The sequence below is a fragment of the Calliphora vicina genome, chromosome 2, assembly GCF_958450345.1.
Source record: "Calliphora vicina chromosome 2, idCalVici1.1, whole genome shotgun sequence".
Lineage (NCBI taxonomy): Eukaryota > Metazoa > Arthropoda > Insecta > Diptera > Calliphoridae > Calliphora > Calliphora vicina.
The window spans coordinates 11911203-11929899 of record NC_088781.1 but is presented as its reverse complement, the minus strand read 5'-3'; the positions used below and the strand labels follow the sequence as shown (position 1 = coordinate 11929899).

The 18697-nt window shown below is 38.6% G+C and overlaps 1 protein-coding gene across 13 annotated transcripts in view; it reads right to left on the bottom strand.

Moving 5' to 3' along the window:
* The window catches only part of Msp300 (Muscle-specific protein 300 kDa), a 204422-nt gene that overhangs the window by 49361 nt on the left and 136364 nt on the right, over positions 1-18697 (bottom strand). For all 13 annotated transcript variants that reach the window (XM_065499429.1, XM_065499430.1, XM_065499435.1 and 10 more), the window contains one exon: positions 1-18697. This exon is cut by the window's left edge and continues 13595 nt beyond it. In XM_065499429.1, coding sequence (XP_065355501.1) covers positions 1-18697 — 18697 coding nt within the window.

Here is an 18697-nt window from a genome sequence, read left to right as displayed (position 1 = left end):
CAGGCGTCTTCTTTGGCGAAATTTGTTTATGTTGCTTTTCTTTTTCTTTGTTGGGTTGTTTCTTATCCTTTTTGGTTTCAGTAGGTGCAACAATAGGTTTTGATTTCGGTTCCTCAGGAACTGGTTCAGGAGCTTGTTGTAGAATAGAAGACCAAGATACTGTTGATGTTGTTACCGAAGTTACTGTTGTAGCAGAAGTTGTATATTCTTCAGATTTATGGGAAATCTCAGGTTCAGTTGGTGTTACTACAATTTCTTCTTCAACTACAATCTCCTTTTCGGGTATAGCCTTTTGGTGAACTTGTTTTGGCTTTTCTTTTTTCTCTTTCTTAGTCTTCTTCTTTTTAGGCTCAACAAGTTCCTTTTCTACGGGAGCTGCTGGAACAGCAACAGTTTGCTCAGAAATGTCATCATGTTCCTTTGGCTGATCAATAGGAGCGGCAGGTTGCTGAACTATGGAGGACCAGGACATGGTAACTGTTGTTGAAGCAGGAATTTCGGTAACAACTGTACTAGTCTCGATTTTATGAGTATCCTCAACGGTTGTAAGAGTTTCCGAAACTGTATTATCCACAATCTCATGTGTAGTGGGTTCCAGCTCTTCAACAAACTCTACCTTCTTCTTGTGCTTATCATCCTTCTTCTTATCCTTCTTCTTAGGTTTTTCTTTTTTGGATTTTTCAACCTTATGTGACAATTCTTCCTTTTTAACAGATTTATCTAATTCTGTATCCATGGATTCTGGATTTTTATGTGTATTTTGCTTTTCTAAATCAATAAACTGGGAAGTGTGTTTAAGAATATCTGCATAAGATGTAAAAGATAATGCTGATATTTCTGTTGGTAAAGAGGTAGATTCAGTTGGTTCAATAACGTTGCTAACATTATCCTCTTCTTTCCAAGAAATATCCAGTACAGGCAAGTCAAAGGCCGAAGTAATTGCTACTGGTTCTTCATCACGGACAACAGGTTTTTCGACATGTTCTACAAATTCTACTTTCTCTACTGGTTTAACAACGTCTGGTTTAGTTGTCTTTTTAGTTGGCTTATCGTTTTTAATAACTTGTGTTACTTCTTTAGTTTCATTGTTTTGCAATACAATTGATGCCCAAGATTGTGTAGTTGTACTGTTAACAGTATCCGTAGTGACACTTTCAGTACTTTCTAATACAATTTTGCTGGATTTTTGAGAATCCTGCGATGTTGTTTTTTTGTCTTTAACAGATGTTACCGTATCAATTGGTTCCAAAGGAGCAGTAAATGGTTTTTCAACAATGGCAGCTTCAGTTGGCTTCTGTTCTTCATCATCGCAAAATTCAATAGGTTCATCGACAACATTCATCCAGGCATTCGATGTTTCATCTATAGGAAGACCAGCATAAGCGGGTTTCTTAGGTTCCTCAGCAATTGGTATGGATTTTTCGCTAATGACGGTTGTCTTTTCTTCGAGGGTTGTAATTGTTTCAACAGTAGATTTTGTTTGTACTTCTTCCTCTTCATCCGAAAATACCATTGGTTCATCAATGACGTTCATCCAGGCATTGGACGACTCATCAATAGGCAGACCAGCATATGCAGGTTTCTTTGGTGCCTCAGGAATTACTTCTTGGAGTTTAACTTCACCGGATTGAGCTGATTTTTCTGGTTCATCTACAAACTTATCGTTACTTAAAGGTTCCAATGGTGAAGTGAATGGTTCATTGAGATTTGGTTTTTCTTCAGATTTCACGGATTCTTCTTTGGGTTGTTCTGTTGTACCAGTAGTCTTTTCATCAGTTGTTGTAATAGTTTCTACGGTAGTAGTTGTTGTTTGCACATCTTCCTCTTCATCGGAAAATACCATTGGTTCATCAATGACATTCATCCAAGCATTAGAAGATTCATCAATAGGAAGACCAGCGTAGGCAGGTTTCTTTGGTTCTTCAATCAGTTGTTTAGTGTGTTCTGTTACAATTGTTGTCTCTTCATCAGTTGTTGTAATAGTTTCTACGGTAGTAGTTGTTGTTTGCACATCTTCCTCTTCATCGGAAAATACCATTGGTTCGTCAATGACATTCATCCAAGCATTGGAAGTTTCATCAATAGGAAGACCAGCATAAGCTGTTTTCTTTGGTTCATCAGCAATTACTTCAGTGAGTTTTACTTGTTCAGTTTGTTGAGGTTCTTCAAGTTTTGGTTCATCAACGACATTGGCAATTGGTTCTAAAGTTGAAGTAAATGGTTTATCAGCCGTTGTAACTTGATCTTTTACATCTTCTTCTTCATCTGAAAATACAATAGGTTCATCGATTACAGCCATCCAAGCATTGGAAGATTCGTCAATGGGCAGACCAGCATAAGCTGATTTTTTAGGTTCCTCAGCAACTTGTGCATTGAGTTTTGGTTCTATTTCCTCTATTGGTTTTTCAATCTTGGATTGTTCTGTGATGCAAGTAGTATTTTCATCGATTGTTGTTATGGTTTCTACTACCGTGATTTCAGTTTGCACCTCTTCCTCTTCATCAGAAAATACCATAGGTTCATCCATGACATTCATCCAGGCATCCGAAGTATCATCAATAGGAAGACCAGCATAGGCTGGCTTCTTTGGTTGTTCAGGAATGAATTTGACTTCTTCAGGTTGTGGTGACTTTTCTGTACTTTCAGGTGTCTTTTCAACACTTGGTTTTGGTTCTTCTACTATTGAAGGTTTATCAGTTAATGGTTCCAAAGGTGAAGTAAATGGCTTATCATCAATTGTAGTTTTCATTTCAACTTCCTCTTCGTCATCGGAAAATACAATTGGTTCATCGATGACATTCATCCAAGTATTTGAGGACTCGTCAATGGGCAGACCTGCATAAGCTGGTTTTTTAGGTTCCTCAGCAATAGGTGCACTGAGTGGTTGCTTTTCTTCAGATTTTACTGGTTCCTCTTTGGGTTGTTCTGATATGGAAGTAGTTTTTTCTTCGGTTGTTGTTATAGTTTCTACCGTGGTAACTGTAGTTTGGATCTCCCCCTCTTCATCGGAAAACACCATTGGTTCATCAATGACGCTCATCCAGGCATTAGAAGTTTCATCAATTGGAAGACCAGCGTAAGCAGGTTTCTTAGGTTCAATTGCAATTTCTGTAGGGAGTTTTACATCTTCTACTTGTGGTTTTTCAGATGTTGCTTCTTTAGCTTCATCTACTGGTGCGACAGTTGGTTTTTCTTCTGGCACAGTATCTTTTGTAGGAGCTAATGGCTCTAAAGCTGAAGTAAATGGTTTATCAGTCTTTTCGTCGGTAGTTGTTATAGTTTCGACTATCGTAACTTGAGTTTGTACCTCCTCCTCTTCATCAGAAAATACGATTGGTTCATCAATAACATTCATCCAGGCATTCGAAGATTCATCAATAGGAAGACCAGCATAAGCTGGTTTCTTTGGTTCTTCAACGATTTTTTCTTGGAGTTTTACTTCTTCAAGTTTAGCTGATTTTTCAGGTGTTGTCTTTTCTTCAGTTGTTGTAATAGTTTCTACAATAGCAACTTTAGTGTCCACCTCTTCTTCATCTGAAAATACCATTGGTTCATCAATGACACTCATCCAGGCATTAGAAGATTCATCAATTGGAAGACCAGCGTAGGCAGGTTTCTTTGGTTCTGCAGGAATTTCTTCTGGAAGTTTTACTTGTTCAACTGGTGTTGCTGGTTTTTCAGATGTGGCTTCCTTTGGTACAGCTACTGTTGTGCTAATTGGTTTTTCCTCAGGGACAGTTACTGTATCTTTCATAGGCTCCAAAGGTGAAGTAAATTGTTTATCAACTTCATCTTCTTCATCATCAGAAAATACAATAGGTTCATCGATGACGTTCATCCATGCAGTCGAAGACTCGTCTATGGGCAAACCAGCATAAGCTGATTTTTTAGGCTCTTCAGCAATTGTTTCTTTCTTCTCACAAACTAATGGTTCTTCTTTTGGTTGTTCTGTTATGGAAGTTGTTGTTACGGTTTCGATCACTGTAGTTGTGGTTTGTACTTCTTCTTCATCATCTGAAAATACCATTGGTTCATCAATGACATTCATCCAGGCATTAGAAGATTCATCAATAGGAAGACCAGCGTAGGCAGGTTTCTTTGGTTCGGCAGGAACTTCTTCCGGAAGTTTCACTTCTTCAACGGGTGTTGCTGGTTTTTCAGATGTGGCCTCCTTTGGTTCAGCTACTGTTGTGCTAATTGGTTTTTCCTCAGGGACAGTTACTGTATCTTTCATAGGCTCTAAAGGTGAAGTAAATTGTTTATTAACTTCAACTTCTTCTTCATCATCAGAAAATACAATAGGTTCATCGATGACGTTCATCCATGCAGTCGAAGACTCGTCTATGGGCAAACCAGCATAAGCTGACTTTTTAGGCTCCTCAGCAACTGTTTCTTTTTGTTCACAAACTAATGGATCTTCTTTGGCTTGTTCTGTTATGGAAGTAGTCTTTTCATCGATTGTTGTCACGGTTTCGACCAATGTAGTTGTGGTTTGCACCTCTTCTTCTTCATCTGAAAATACCATTGGTTCATCAATGACATTCATCCAGGCGTTAGAAGATTCATCAATAGGAAGACCAGCGTAGGCAATTTTCTTTGGTTCATCGGCAATTTTTTTTTGTTTCAATTCTTCAGGTTTGGCTGGTTCTTCAGGAACATTCTCCTCAGTTTTGGTTGGTTCTTCATTCGATTTTTTGGGTTCTTCCATTGTCTCTTCAGTATGTTCTGGTTGTTCCATTATCTTAATTGACTCAGTTATTGTAACTGTTTCAACTGTCGTTGATTGTACTGTTGTATTACTTTCAGAGTCAATATCATGTGTAGATGGTTCGATTTCCAAAGACGATTTTAAGGGTTCGAGAGGCGCAGAGAACGGTTTCTCTGCGTGAGTCTCCGAAGTAACCTGAGGTTTGGTTTTCAGTTCCTCCATAGACTCTGGCAGAGTTTTTTCTACTGTTTCAATTACTTTTTGGATGTTGAAAGAGTTGTTGATATCTTGAGGTAATTCAATTTCAACTTCCTCGTTAATCATTTCCTTCCATGATGTTGGTTCTTCTGCATCATCGATCATGTCGATCCAAGATGAAGATGTAGTTTCAATAGGAGATTGAGGTTTAGGTTGTCTGATAGTTCTCTCAGCTTCAATGAAGTCAGTTGTTGATTCAGTTAAAATGTTGGCCCAGGATGATGATGATGTAGTTTTAACTACTTCGTGTACAGGTTTGTCTTTTTTAACAACTGTTTCCGTTATTTGTACAGGAACTTGCTTATCCTTTTTGTGTTTAGGAAGTTCATGAGTCTTGGCTAAAGCAGGAGTAGGAGTTTTGATTTCCTTAACAGGCTTTGGCTTAACCACATCTGTCATGTGATCAATTTGACTAGCAATTTTAGCCCATGTTAATGTGTTGCTATCTTGTGTCTTTTCTGGCACCTTTTCTGGAATCTTTGCAGCAACTTTCTCAACTTTATCCACTTTCTCAACTGTCTGCTGTTTAGTAATTGGCTCAACTTCAACGTATTCTTGAGGTTGCTCCTTTACAATATCATCAGGCTGAGGTTTATCATGTTTGCGTTGTGGCTTCTGCTTCTTTTGTTTTGGCTGCTTAGGTTCAGTTACCTTTGTATCAACAACTGTTGTTGGTTCTGCAGATCTTACGGGAGATTTCTTTCGTTGACTAATATCATCGATCCATTCTCCAGGTTTCTTCACCAAAGAAGCCCATGAGAATGCAGTAGTTTCTACTTTAGGCTTACTTGCTGTGGGCTTCTTTTCTACTTCTGGAATTTGTGGCTTAGGTTCTTCAACGACCACATCATCAACAGGTTTTTTAGCAGGACTTACTTCTTTGAATTCCGATTTGGGCTTGGTATCCTTTTTGTGCTTTTTGGATGATTTAACGCTTTCATCTGAGTCAGAGGAAGTTAATTTTGTTTCGGGTTTAACTGATTTTTTATCTTTAGGTTGTTTTTTGGTTTCAGTCTTTTCAGCTGGTTTCACCTCGGGTTTCTTTGTCTTAGTTATGACACTATCAACCCATTCGCCTGGCCGCTTCACAAGTGAAGCCCAAGATGAAGTACTAACTTCAGTGGTTTGTTCGGTTTCTTTCACATGTTCTACGGGCATTACAGCTACTGTTTCAGTTACTTCGGTAGTGGGCTTTTCTACACGTTCTTCTTCAACCGTGGTTTTCACTGGAGACTTATGTTCTTTGCGTTCTTGTTTCCTTGTTTTTGTCTTTTTAGGTTCTGGTTTCTTAGTTTCTTTGGGTTCTTCTTTTTCTTTCTTTTCAACTGGTTCAGGTTTATGTTTCTTCAATAAAGTATTGTCTACCCATTCACCTGGTTTTTGTACAAGAGAAGCCCATGAGAATTCGGATTTTGAATCGGTTGTAGTTTCTTTCTTTTCAGTATGTTGCTGCTTGGTTTCTGTTACTTCAACGACTGTTTCCGATTCCTTAACAGAAGATTTATTGTCTTTAACAACTTCATCCTGTTTAACAGGAGTTTGTGTTTGTTTTTTATCCTTTTTGGTTTTTTCTTTCTTGGGTTTTTTGGTCTTCACTTCAACAGCTTCAACAATTTGAGGCTCTTGATCTTTAGGTGCCTTTTTGTCGCCACTTTCTTTTCTTTCTTGAGTCAGAACTTCTTCAGTTTTAACCACTTTCGTAGCTACTAAAGCAGGAGCTCCCTCAAGAGGTTGTCCATTTTCACCTAATAATATATCGGCATAAGTTTTACCATGTGGTATTGATTGCCAAACATTAGTCTCTTCAAATACAGGTTTAGGTTCAGGTTCATAAACTTCGGTTGTTTTATGTTGTACTGTTTCGAAAACATCTGAGAATTTCTCGACCTTTTCTGGCTTGGGAACCTTTTCTTGATGATGTTTAGGCGATTTAGAATGTTTCTTTGGTTTTGCAGAGTGTTGTGGTTTTTCTTGTCTTCTTGGTTTAGTGGGCTGCTTATTTCTAGGAATGAATTCGTTGTAGATTCTTTCATTTGCCAAGAACGTGTGTGTTTGATCAGAGAAGGCATGACGCAAGTATGAAGGAGTAAACTCGGGTGCGTTTGGTGACAGCTTCGATGTTAGAGCAATAGTAGGAATACTAGGTGTATTGTCTTCCAACACACTAGACCAGGTATCAATGATAGTCTTTTCGTCCTGTTGATGGTCAATTGGCTCATCGGGAGTATCAGTCCATTGCGTTTGATTAACAAATACTGGCTGAATTGTTTCTTTAGGCTCAGGTATATCACTCCACTCGTTTTTAGTATAGGCACTGGTATCTTCAACAAGTTCATCTTCTGCTTGAGTTGTAACTGGGTCCGGTTCTTTTTCAGATGTTTCTTCCTTTGGTTTGGGTTCCTCGGATTCAATAGTTTTGATTAATTCTGTCGATATTGTAGTTTCAACTACGGTTTCCACTTCTGTTGAGGAAACTTCGTCTTCTTTCGTAGTTGTTGGTAATGGCTCATCAACAATTTCCACCGGTTGTTCAACATATTCAGTTGGTTTAGTAACATCAAGCTCTTTAAGTTCTTCAGGTTGAGAATTAATGGTTTCTGTGGCCTTAAATGGCTCAAGAGGAGCATTGAACGGCTTGTTATTTTCAGATTCTAATTCGACTGGTTTCTCAGTTACTGCAATTGTTATATCTTCAACAATTTGATTTACATCTTCTTTAACAATTGTTGTTGCAACTTCATGTTTCTCTTCAGTAATTTCACTTTCTTGGGTAATGACGGTTTCAGTTGTATTAACATCAGTAGTTTTTTCAGATTCAGTAATCTCATCTTCATCATCAGAGAATACCATTGGCTCATCGATAACGTCCATCCAAGCATTCGTGGAATCATCTATTGGAAGACCGGCATAAGCTGGTTTAGGAGTTTCCTTAATTTCCATTGGCTTTTCTTCAGGTTTGCTTGGTTTAACATCAGCTACTGTTTCAGGTTCAGCACTTTCTTGAACAACTGTTTCAGTAGTATTAATCTCAATAGTTTTTTCCTTAATTTCCACTGGCTTGCTTGGTTTAACATCAGCAACTGTTTCAGGTTTAGCAGCTTCTTCGACAATGACTGTTTCAGTTGTTTTAACCACAGTAGTTGTTTGTGATTCAGTAATCTCATCTTCATCATCAGAGAATACCATGGGCTCATCGATTACATCCATCCAAGCATTGGAAGAATCATCTAATGGAAGACCGGCGTAAGCTGGTTTAGGAGTTTCCTTAATTTCCACTGGCTTTTCTTCAGCTTTGCTTGGTTTAACATCAGCAACTGTTTCAGGTTCTGCAGTTTCTTGGACAACAACAGTTTCAGTTGTTTTAACCTCAGTAGTCTTTTCCACTGGCTTTTCTTGAGGTTTGCTTGGTTTAACATCAGCAACTGTTTCAGGTTTAGTAGTTTCTTCGACAATGACTGTTTCAGTTGTTTTAACCACAGTAGTTGTTTGTGATTCAGTAATCTCATCTTCATCATCAGAGAATACCATGGGCTCATCGATAACATCCATCCAAGCATTCGTGGAATCATCTATTGGAAGACCGGCATAAGCTGGTTTAGGAGTTTCCTTAATTTCCACTGGCTTTTCTTCAGGTTTGCTTGGTTTAACATCAAGAACTGTTTCAGGTTCAGCACTTTCTTGAACAACGACTGTTTCAGTTGTTTTAACCTCAATAGTTTTTTCCTTAATTTCAACTGGCTTTTCTTTAGGTTTGCTTGGTTTAACATCAGCAACAGTTTCAGGTTTAGCAGTTTCTTGGACAACGACTGTTTCAGTTGTTTTAACCTCAGTAGTTGTTTGTGATTCAGTAATCTCATCTTCATCATCCGAGAATACCATGGGTTCATCGATTACATCCATCCATGCATTCGTGGAATCATCTATTGGAAGACCGGCATAAGCTGGTTTAGGAGTTTCCTTAATTTCCACTGGCTTTTCTTCAGGTTTGCTTGGTTTAACATCAGCAACTGTTTCAGGTTTAGCAGTTTCTTCGACAATGACTGTTTCAGTTGTTTTAACCTCAATAGTTTTTTCCTTAATTTCCACTGGCTTTTCTTCAGGTTTGTTTGGTTTAACATCAGCAACAGTTTCAGGTTTAGCAGTTTCTTCGACAATGACTGTTTCAGTTGTTTTAACCACAGTAGTTGTTTGTGATTCACTAGTCTCATCTTCATCATCGGAGAATACCATGGGTTCATCGATTACATCCATCCATGCATTCGTGGAATCATCTATTGGAAGACCAGCATAAGCAGGTTTGGGTGTTTCCTTAATTTCCACTGGCTTTTCTTCAGGTTTGCTTGGCTTAACATCGGGAACTCTTTGAGGTTCAGTACTTTCTTCTTTGGGCGTTTCTTTAACATCTGTGGATACTACTTCAATTACCTTTTCTTCAGTTGTTGTCTGAATTGTTACAGTTTCAGTTTTATCTTCAGACAATTCTTCGACTGGTAATGGTTCATCTTCCGAAATGTGTTGTAAAGGTGCTGAAAATGGTTTTTCTGGTTCTTCAATAACAACTTTGTCAGTTACGATTTCAGTTACTTCAGTTGGTTGTACAGCAGATGGTTTTTCTGTTACTTCAGTTACAGATTTGACTGATTCCATTTCAGTTTCACTTATGCTTGTTTCAGTATTCAGAGTGAGTACCATTTGCGATTCGGCCTTATTAAAGGATTTCGTATCGTATTTGGGTACTTCAAAGTGACAAATAACTTCCTCAGATTTCATTTCAGTTGAAGGTTCAACAGGTGAAGTTTGAATTGGTTTCTTTTCTTCAGTGGGTTGTACAGGAGCTGAAACTGTTTTTTCTGAAACTTCAATAACATCATCAGATTTGATTTCAGTTTCAGTTACCAGAATCTTAGTGAGTACCATTTGGGTTTCGGCCGTATTGAAGGATTTCAAATTATATTTAGGCACTTCAAAGTGACAAATACTTTCAACAGATTCGTTTTCAGTTTCAGGTTCTGAAGGTAAGATTTGAGTTGGTTTAACTTCTTCCATGGGTTGTAAAGGTGCTGAATATGGTTTTTCAGGCACTTCAATAATATCTTCAGATTTCTTTTCTTCGGTTGGTGTGAGTTTTTCGGGTACTTCAATAACTTCAGTTTCAGTTTCTTCTACTATAGGTTCAGGATTCTCTGTGAGTACCATTTGTGATTCAGCCTTGTTAAAGGATTTCAAATCATATTTGGGTACTTCAAAGTGTTTAACAACATCCTCTTCTGTCGATGCTTCTTCAGTCACAACCGATGTATCCTTGCTAATAGTTTCTGTAGTAGTTGTTAACATTTCTGTAATATTTTCACGTTCAATCGATGTTGTCGAAGTTGTTGTATCAACAGTTTCTGTAGTTTCGGTTACATCCTCTGTAGTTGTATCGGCAGGGATTTCTTCAATGTTGGTCTCATCATCAGATTTCCTAGTCAGAATCAATGTCTTTTCGGCTTCTTTCATGAGACCAATGTTGTATTTGGGTACTTCGAAGTAGTAGTAATTGTTTTGCGTAGACAATTCGTTGGTACTAGTAGTTACGTCACTGCTAGTAGTTGTTGTAGTGGTAGTAGTAGTTGTGATGACAGTTGTTGTATTGGACAGCTCTCTATTGTCGTTGACCTCCGTGTCATCTTCAGGGAATGGTTGTAGAGGTGCCTTATAAGGCTTCTCTACTGCTGCTACTTGTTCGGTGATTGTGGACGTTGTGGGTGTTTGTTCGTTTGTAAATTGCTCATTACCTTGTTTGATTAGTGTGTGATAACTGCGTTCAGCGAGGAGCATTTGAGGCAAATAGTATTTAGGAATTTCATAACATAAAGCGGACGGACTAATGCTGTTGAGGTTAGTTGCAAGCTGTTTAGCAGTATCTATGGTGCTTACCATGGTAATACATTTATCGAGAGTAGACTCGTCTTTAGGAACAACAACAATATCATTAGTACTAGAAAGAAGTGTAACATGTTGCTCTTCTTCTTGGTTTTGGGGTATAGTAGTAGTAGTAGTTTGTTCATTAACCACTTCAATTTTAACTAAATCTGACTTCTGCTCAAGGGTTGAAGATTCCTTAGCTGACTCAGCCATAAGGAATTCTTCGGGTAAAGCAGGTCGCTTTTTCTTATCTTTCTTAGCTAATTTTCTTTGAATTTCTTTGAAGAGATTTTCCTCTTCAGGAGTCATTGCGATTTCCTCCTTAATTTGTTCTACAACCTTTTCTTCTTCTACAATATTTTTCTTGGTTTCCTCAACATTTTCAACAATTGTTTGCTCTACAACGCTAGAGATTTGTTCTACATTTTCAACTGTCTCTTCTAGATGTTTCTCACTAATTTCACTAACGGTTTCAATTTCTTGTAAAACTTCACTAACCAAATTGTGTTTCTCCTCTACTACAACATTAGTATCTTCTACGAGTTGGGGTTCAACAGCTAAACTAACTTGTTTTACTTCTGGAGTTTCATCCTTAGTCAACGTGATAAGTTTCTCTTCAGATTCGCGATGTTCTAAATCTTTTTGTGAATGTTCGTAGTTATCAGTAACAGTTTCGGTAACCTTAAGACTAACTTCTGGGAAATCTAAATGCATTTTAACAATTGGATTCTTAAGTTTTTCCTCATGTGTTATAAGGGAAATCTTTTGAACCGATCCAGGTGGATATTTACCACCCAAATCGTCGCCTACATATACTACATTCTTACCATCGTCAGATTCAAAGCTATATTTATTGGCCATTGTAAGTTTAGACAATTTCGATGTAGTTGTGGTAGTGGTAGTAGTGGTCGATGATGACATATCAAGGGTATTTTGTGTATTTTGTGAGACTGTGACAGGTACTGTTTCGAGTACTTTAATGCCCGAGGGCGAGGACGGAGTTTCTACAGTAGATGAAATATTATCTAGACCTGACAAAACAAATTCTTGGGGTTTAGGGGAATCTAAAATTGGTACACTAGTACTACTGCTACTTCTTGTAATCGAGGGGGAGGGTGTCTGATCAGGCATTTCAATTGAACTCTTAACTATGACATCATCGGGTGCATCGCTCTCTTCTAAAAGAATACGACCATCTTGAGAGATTTTCTTTATGATGCGCATGGTGCGTATGGTAGTCGTTTTAATAATTGCACCATCCATTTGGTTAGTTACACTAACCACTTCGCTTGGCTCTTCAACAATTGTTAGTTTCTGTTCAGGTTCTTCTTGGGTTTCAGAAGAAGTTTCTTCTGAAACTTGATCATCTTGTGGTTTACGTTTTACGATTTTCGTGGTGCGAATAGTAGTGGTTTTGACCACTCCACCAGACTCCTTATCAACACATACCGAATCAGAGGGCTCTTCATTAGATTCAGGTTCATCTACCTTTTGCTTAGGCTCAATTTCGTATTGTTGTTGAGTGGGTTCTTCTTGGGAAGAAACACTTTCTTGTTCAGTATTTTGTGAAATCTTTTTGACAATTTTGGTAGTGCGTACAATGGTCTTTTTGATGACCTCACCATTATTATCGGGCTCGTCAGCTGATTCCGTTGGAACTTCTGTTTTAGTTTCAGTTATCTTATTTACTTCAGTCTGTGGTTTTTCCACTTCCTGAGTTTTCTGTTCAAACTTGGGCTCATCCTCAACAACTTCCGTTAACAATTTTGATGTGGAATCAGTTTCAGTGGTTTCAGATTCATCTGTCTTGATTTTCTTAATCATTTTGGTGGTACGTATAGTGGTAGTTTTAATAACCCCACCTTCGTGTTCTTCTTGGGATGTTGTTGCAGATTCCTGTGTTTTAGTTTCTGAAACTTCCAAAGGCTCTTGTACTTCTGGAGTCTTTTGTTCAACAGTGATTATAGGTTCGGTTTGTTTTAGCACAATACTTTCATCAAATGGCTGCAATGGAGCAAGGAAAGGTTTAGGAATTTCATCATTAATCTTTTTAGCTTCCACAATATTCTGTTCAGTTGGTGGCATTGCTAATGAGGCAATTTCTGAGGTGATTGGTAGCTCAGTAACTTCTTGTGTAACTACGGGTTCTTCGTCGATTACCTCTTCTGTAACCTCTTCACCATGTTCATTAATTCTAGTGATTATGCGTTTTGTGGTAGTAGTCAATGTTTTTGTAATTCTGCCACCGTGTATAACATGTGAAGACGTTATACTTGTCGCTGTGGGAAGTATGGAAACTGTATCGCTTGTTGGAACTGTAACAGTTTTGGTGGTAACTGGAAGTTCGGAAATTTCTTGAGTGACCACAGGTTCTTCGTCGTAAACTTCTTCTGTGATTTCTTCACCATTCGAGTTAATACGTTTAATAATTCGCTTGGTTATTGTAGTCAAAGTACGGGTAAGAGTACCACCTTCAATTACTTGAGCTGTGCTACCCGTTTCCGAAAGTGTTTTGGTATTATCAACTACATGAGTTTCTACGGCAGGTGAAGCCATTACAAATGTCTCTACTTTTGTAGGAAGTTTAGAGATTTCTTGTGTAACAACGGGTTCTTCATCATAGATTTCTTCAATAATTTCTTCTCCCTTCTCGTTAATACGTTTCACTATACGTTTGGTGATGGTGGTTAAAGTGCGTGTTATAACACCTCCACTTGTTACTTGGGATGTAGTGGTTGAAGTCAAGTCATTTGTGGCAATATTCTCAGACATTTTAACAGTAGTAGGTAGTTCTGCAGTCATTTGGGTAACCTTTGGCTCTTCGTCGAATACCTCTTCAATGATCTCTTCGCCATTTTCATTAATTCTCTTTACAATGCGTTTAGTAATTGTGGTAAAGGTTTTTGTAATTGTACCACCTTGAACTATTTGGGTAAATGCAGTATCTGTAGGTTGTTCAAGGATTGAACTAGTTATAGTTTTAACTACTTCTTCCTGGGGTTTCTCAGTAAATTGTTCAACTGTTTCAGAACTTTGTTGTGTTGTTTCAGGTTCCTTTTGACTTTCCTTGATGTGTTCTGGCTGTTTGGTTTGGCTTTCAGTTTCAATAGTATCCATTTCCGAAGGTTGTCTTATATTTTCAATGATTTCCTCCACAGATTTTTGGGCTACCAACTTTTTGGGTTGACTTTCAGTTTCAATAGTAGCCATTTCCGAAGGTTGGCTTATATTTTCTATGATTTCCTCTGTAGATTCTTGTGTTGCTTGTGGTTCTTCTTCAAATACTTCTTCAGTGATTTCTTCACCTTTTTCGTTAACCCTCTTTACAAAACGTTTAGTGGTTGTTGTAACGGTTTTTGTAACACTACCACCTTGTACAATCTGGGTGAATGATTTAGCAGTCGTTTGAACACGTTGGCTGTACTCTTCAGTTTGGCTTTGTGAAACAAGAGACGATTCAGGAATATTTTCCTGAGAGATTTGTATTGTTTCTTCGACTCTTTCAGGGGTTTCTTTTGTTTCAGAAGTTTCAGTTACTTGCGAAGTCAATTGAGTTTCAGAAGTTGTTTGGGATACTTCTTTCTTGGATTCGCTCTTTTTGGAAGTGGAAACTTGTTCAATAACTTCTGTTGGTTCTACAATTTTAACTTGTTTTTTAGCTTTACCCTTTTTGGGGCTACTAGATACTTGCTCTTTAGGTTCTTGAGTGACCTCAGTTACTTTTTCCGGTTCTACAGTCATTTTTACAGATTCGTCTGATTTGGACACTTCTTCGATTGGGTATTCTGCAGTAGGTTTATCTTCCAATACTGTTTGCACAAAAGTTTCCGTAGTAGTTGGCAACTCAGTAACATGTTGTTCAAAGTGAGGTTCATCTTCCATTACTTCCTCAACTACTTCTTCACCGTTTTCTAAAATACGTTTTATCAAACGCTTGGTTTTTGTTATAACGGTTTTGGTTACTGTACCGCCGGATTTCAAAACGGTGCTTGTTACACTTGTACCGGCAAAGTCACCACTTTCAGGCAGATTAATCTTTTCTACGGTAACATTTTCTTGTGGTGCATCATCGACAACTTCTTCTTCTATAATCTGTTCCTTGCCGTCGACAATTATTTTAACGATTCTCTTTTTAATGTGTTTAGTAACCGTTGTTGTAGTCAGTATAGCTCCAGATTCGGTAACTTCACTAGTTTTTGATACCTTAGTAGTGCTACTAGGTTCTGTTAGCATTTCAGTTACTTGTGGTTCTTCCACAACCTTTACAGTCGTTTCAGTTACTTGTGGTTCTTCCACAACCTTCACAGTAGTTTCAGTAGCGGATTCCTCAACAGGTTTAGTTTTTTCTTGGGATTTTTTCTTTGATTTACTCTTTGGTTGTTGGGTTTCCTCAGGCTTGGTTTTGTCTGTGTCTTGAGCCTTTTTAGTTTTCTTATCCTTGGGATTGGATTGGTGAATATTTGATTTTTCGCCTTCTATAAACTGAGTTGTAGAGTTTTTCAAAGTAATATTATTAGTCTGGACAACACTTTCGTGTACAGTTTGAACTTCGCTGTGTTTGGCAAGTTTAGTTTCCGAGACCTGTACAGTAGTAGCTTGAGATACTTGCTCTTTTTTATCTTTAACTGGTTTAGTTTCAGCAACCTCTACGGGAATATCTTGAGGTACTTGCTCTTTCTTATTCTTATCTTTTTTGTCTTTAACCGTTTTAGTTTGTGTAACCTCTACAGGAGTAGCTTTAGGCACTTGCTCATTCTTGTTTTTATCCTTTTTGTCAGTAACAGGTTTAGTTTGTGCAACCTCTACAGGAGCTATTGGCTCTACTTGTTCTTTCTTGGTTTTATCTTTTTTGTCTTTTACAGGTTTAGTTTCTGTCACCTCTAGAGTAGTTACATGAGAGACTTGCTCTTTCGTCTGTTTCTCTTTCTTCTCTTTCACAGTTTTAGTTTCAGCTACCTCTACAGTGGAAACTTGAGATACTTGTTCTTTTGTAATTTTCTCTTTTTTGTTTTTCAATGTTTTAGTTTCAACAACCTCTACAGTAGGAGCTGGGGCTATTTCCTCAACTTGATCTTGCTTGGCATTATCTTTTTTGCTCTTCTTTGAGGGTAGCAATTTTCCAACAAAATTGGAAATTTCTCCTTTAACAACGTCAGCCAAAGACTTTGAATTGTTGTCTTTTGCGGCTGGTTCTTGTTTTGGCTGCTCTTTGGCTGCCAACGTAGTTTGGGATTCATGTTTGTAAATTGCGGGTTCATTGGTCAACTTCACCTTTTTCTTGTTTGGTTCCTTTTTGTCTTTTTTGATTTCACTGTTGGTTTTATGTTGGGTTTCAACAGATTTTGAGTGTGTTTCGGTCAAGTGTTGTTTTTCGTTATTTAAAAAGTCTTGCAATGAGACTGGTTTGCCGGTTTCTTCTCGGGATTTTTTGGGTTTCTTGGCTTTTGGTTTATGTACTTCCTCAGGCTTTTCAAATGTTTCCATGGCAGTAGGGGATGTCTTTTGTGACTTAGACTCCACCACCATGGTCTCTCCATAAACATTTGAATAGCCAGTGTTCATTTCTTTCATAAATTTCTCGGTGTGACGCACTTGCGTCTTTTGGCGATGCTCGTCTCCTCTGTGTAAAGTGTCAGCAGGAGACTTGAATCTTTGTTGTTGTTGCTGCTGTTGTTGTTTAGTTTTATGTTGTTTGTTCGTCGTCATTGTCGTCGTTGTCGTTGTAAATGTTGTCGTAATCGTTTCTGGTTGGTTTGTCTGATTGTTTGATGATGTTGGTTGTTTTCTAATTTGTTGTGGTGGTGTTTTCATAACTTTAACATGGACCTGTTGTTGGCTGGATGGCTGGAAATGTTGTTGGCCATGTCTTAAGCCGAATAAAACTTCGGCATATGTAGTGCCCGCTATTTGCGGTTCTGGTTTTTCTACAATTTGGGCTTGTTGCTGGTACGTTGGTTCCGGCACATAAGTCACATATTCTTGAGTATGACTTTGAGTTTTATGTTGTGGAACATTTTCCTCTATGCTCTGTGTTACCAGGGTAACATTATCAGTCTGTGGCATAGCGGTTTCTTGGGGAATATTTTCGATTTCATTGATATCAAATTGTCCGAACGTAATGTCGGGTATAGGTTCTTCAACCTGTATCTCTTGGGGCTCATAAAGAGTCACTTCTTCGGGTTGACTTTGTATGTGAGTCGTGGTCGAAGTTACGGTTGTTTGCTGTATCATAGAAGCTAACGTGGTTTCGACATTATTTAATGAGGATTCAACCTGTGTAGTTTCACTTAAAACATTTTGATAATCTTCGGTTTGAGGCTGAGCCACTTGTTCATAAACATATTGTTGATAATCGCTTTGTGGCGATTGATTGTAATAGATTTGCTCAGTGGTTGGCGCATAAACCGAATGATATGCCTCGGTTGGCTGTTGAGTTTGATTGGGGTCATAATAACCGGGCGTAGTTACCAATTGGTATTGGGCTGCTTGAGTGGGATACTGATAACCTGTATAGGTGGTGGTCATAGCAGCGGGCTGGGTATATTGCACTTGCATCATTTGTTCATAAAAACTATCGGACTGTGATTGTTGGACCGGCATTACCGGTGATTGAGCCACATAGCCCCACTGTTCGCTATCGGTCAAATTTTCATACATGGATTGATACAGTTTTAGATCTGGCTGCAAGTAAGTGGCTTGTATCTCCTCAGCTGTCATAGGAATGTTCGTTGTGTAAGTACTAGTGTATGTGTTAGTGCCTGCATCCGGAACACTATGCGTTGTAATGGCTTCCTGTAGGGGTGATGACGAGGAGGATGAAGGCTGTACATTTTCGGTGTAATAGTTCAACATTGTTGTAACCTCATTTTGGGAAACCGTTTGCGTTGTTTGTAAAGGCGCCTGCACCTTTTCTTGTACCGTTTCTTGGGGAATCATGCGGGTTTCAATTGTTTCAATTTGCATTTCATATTGTTGAGGTTGTTTTGCATTGTTCAACATTGCACTTTCTTTTAGGGCTTGTTGCCTCAGCCTTTCCAATTCCAGACCTCTTAATACTTCAGCGTACGAGGTGGAACCAGGCACCCACATGGGGCTCTTCGAGCGTGCTCTATCTTGTTCGGGTGCTAGCAATAAATGTGACATAGTATGTTCGGTTACATTGGTTTTCGTTTCGGAGGTGGGTCTACTTTCTACTTTCATTTCCGAGTGTTCCTTAACAGGTTGATGACGTTGCTTCTGTTGCTTGCGTCTAGGTGAACGACCTCTTTGCTGCTCTCTAGGCACTTGTATATGATGCTTACCGACCTGCGGTTCTTGTCTATAGACGTGTTGTTGTTGTTGCTGCTGTTGGAAGCCTTCTATTTTAGTAGGAACGCTATAATCAAATTCTTCTACTGTTACATTCTCCTTGTAATCTGTATTACTGTCACGAGCCTTGTTTGAGTGATATTCGGGTATGTTGGTTGTCGTAGAGCTGGTGGTGGTCTTGGTGGTGGTGGTAATTATTGTGCGTTTAGTGCCAAACTCATCGGTATATTCTTCCGTAGTTATGTCTTGCTGCACTTTAGGCTCTGCCTTTTCTTGCGTAAAGGTTTGCCCATCATAAGTGACTTCATAAACGGGACTTGAACCCTTTTGTGTTTGGGTTTCGGGCGATGAGTGGCCTCCTAATACCTCGGCATAGGTCAGACCTAATTTTGAGGGCTTCATCATCATAGATACGGATGATGAAGTGGCGACCACCGAATGTGGATCCAGAGTATAAGATAGAGCGGCAATTACATCATATCTTTGTTGCATATCTTCAACAGACGCACGCAGAGC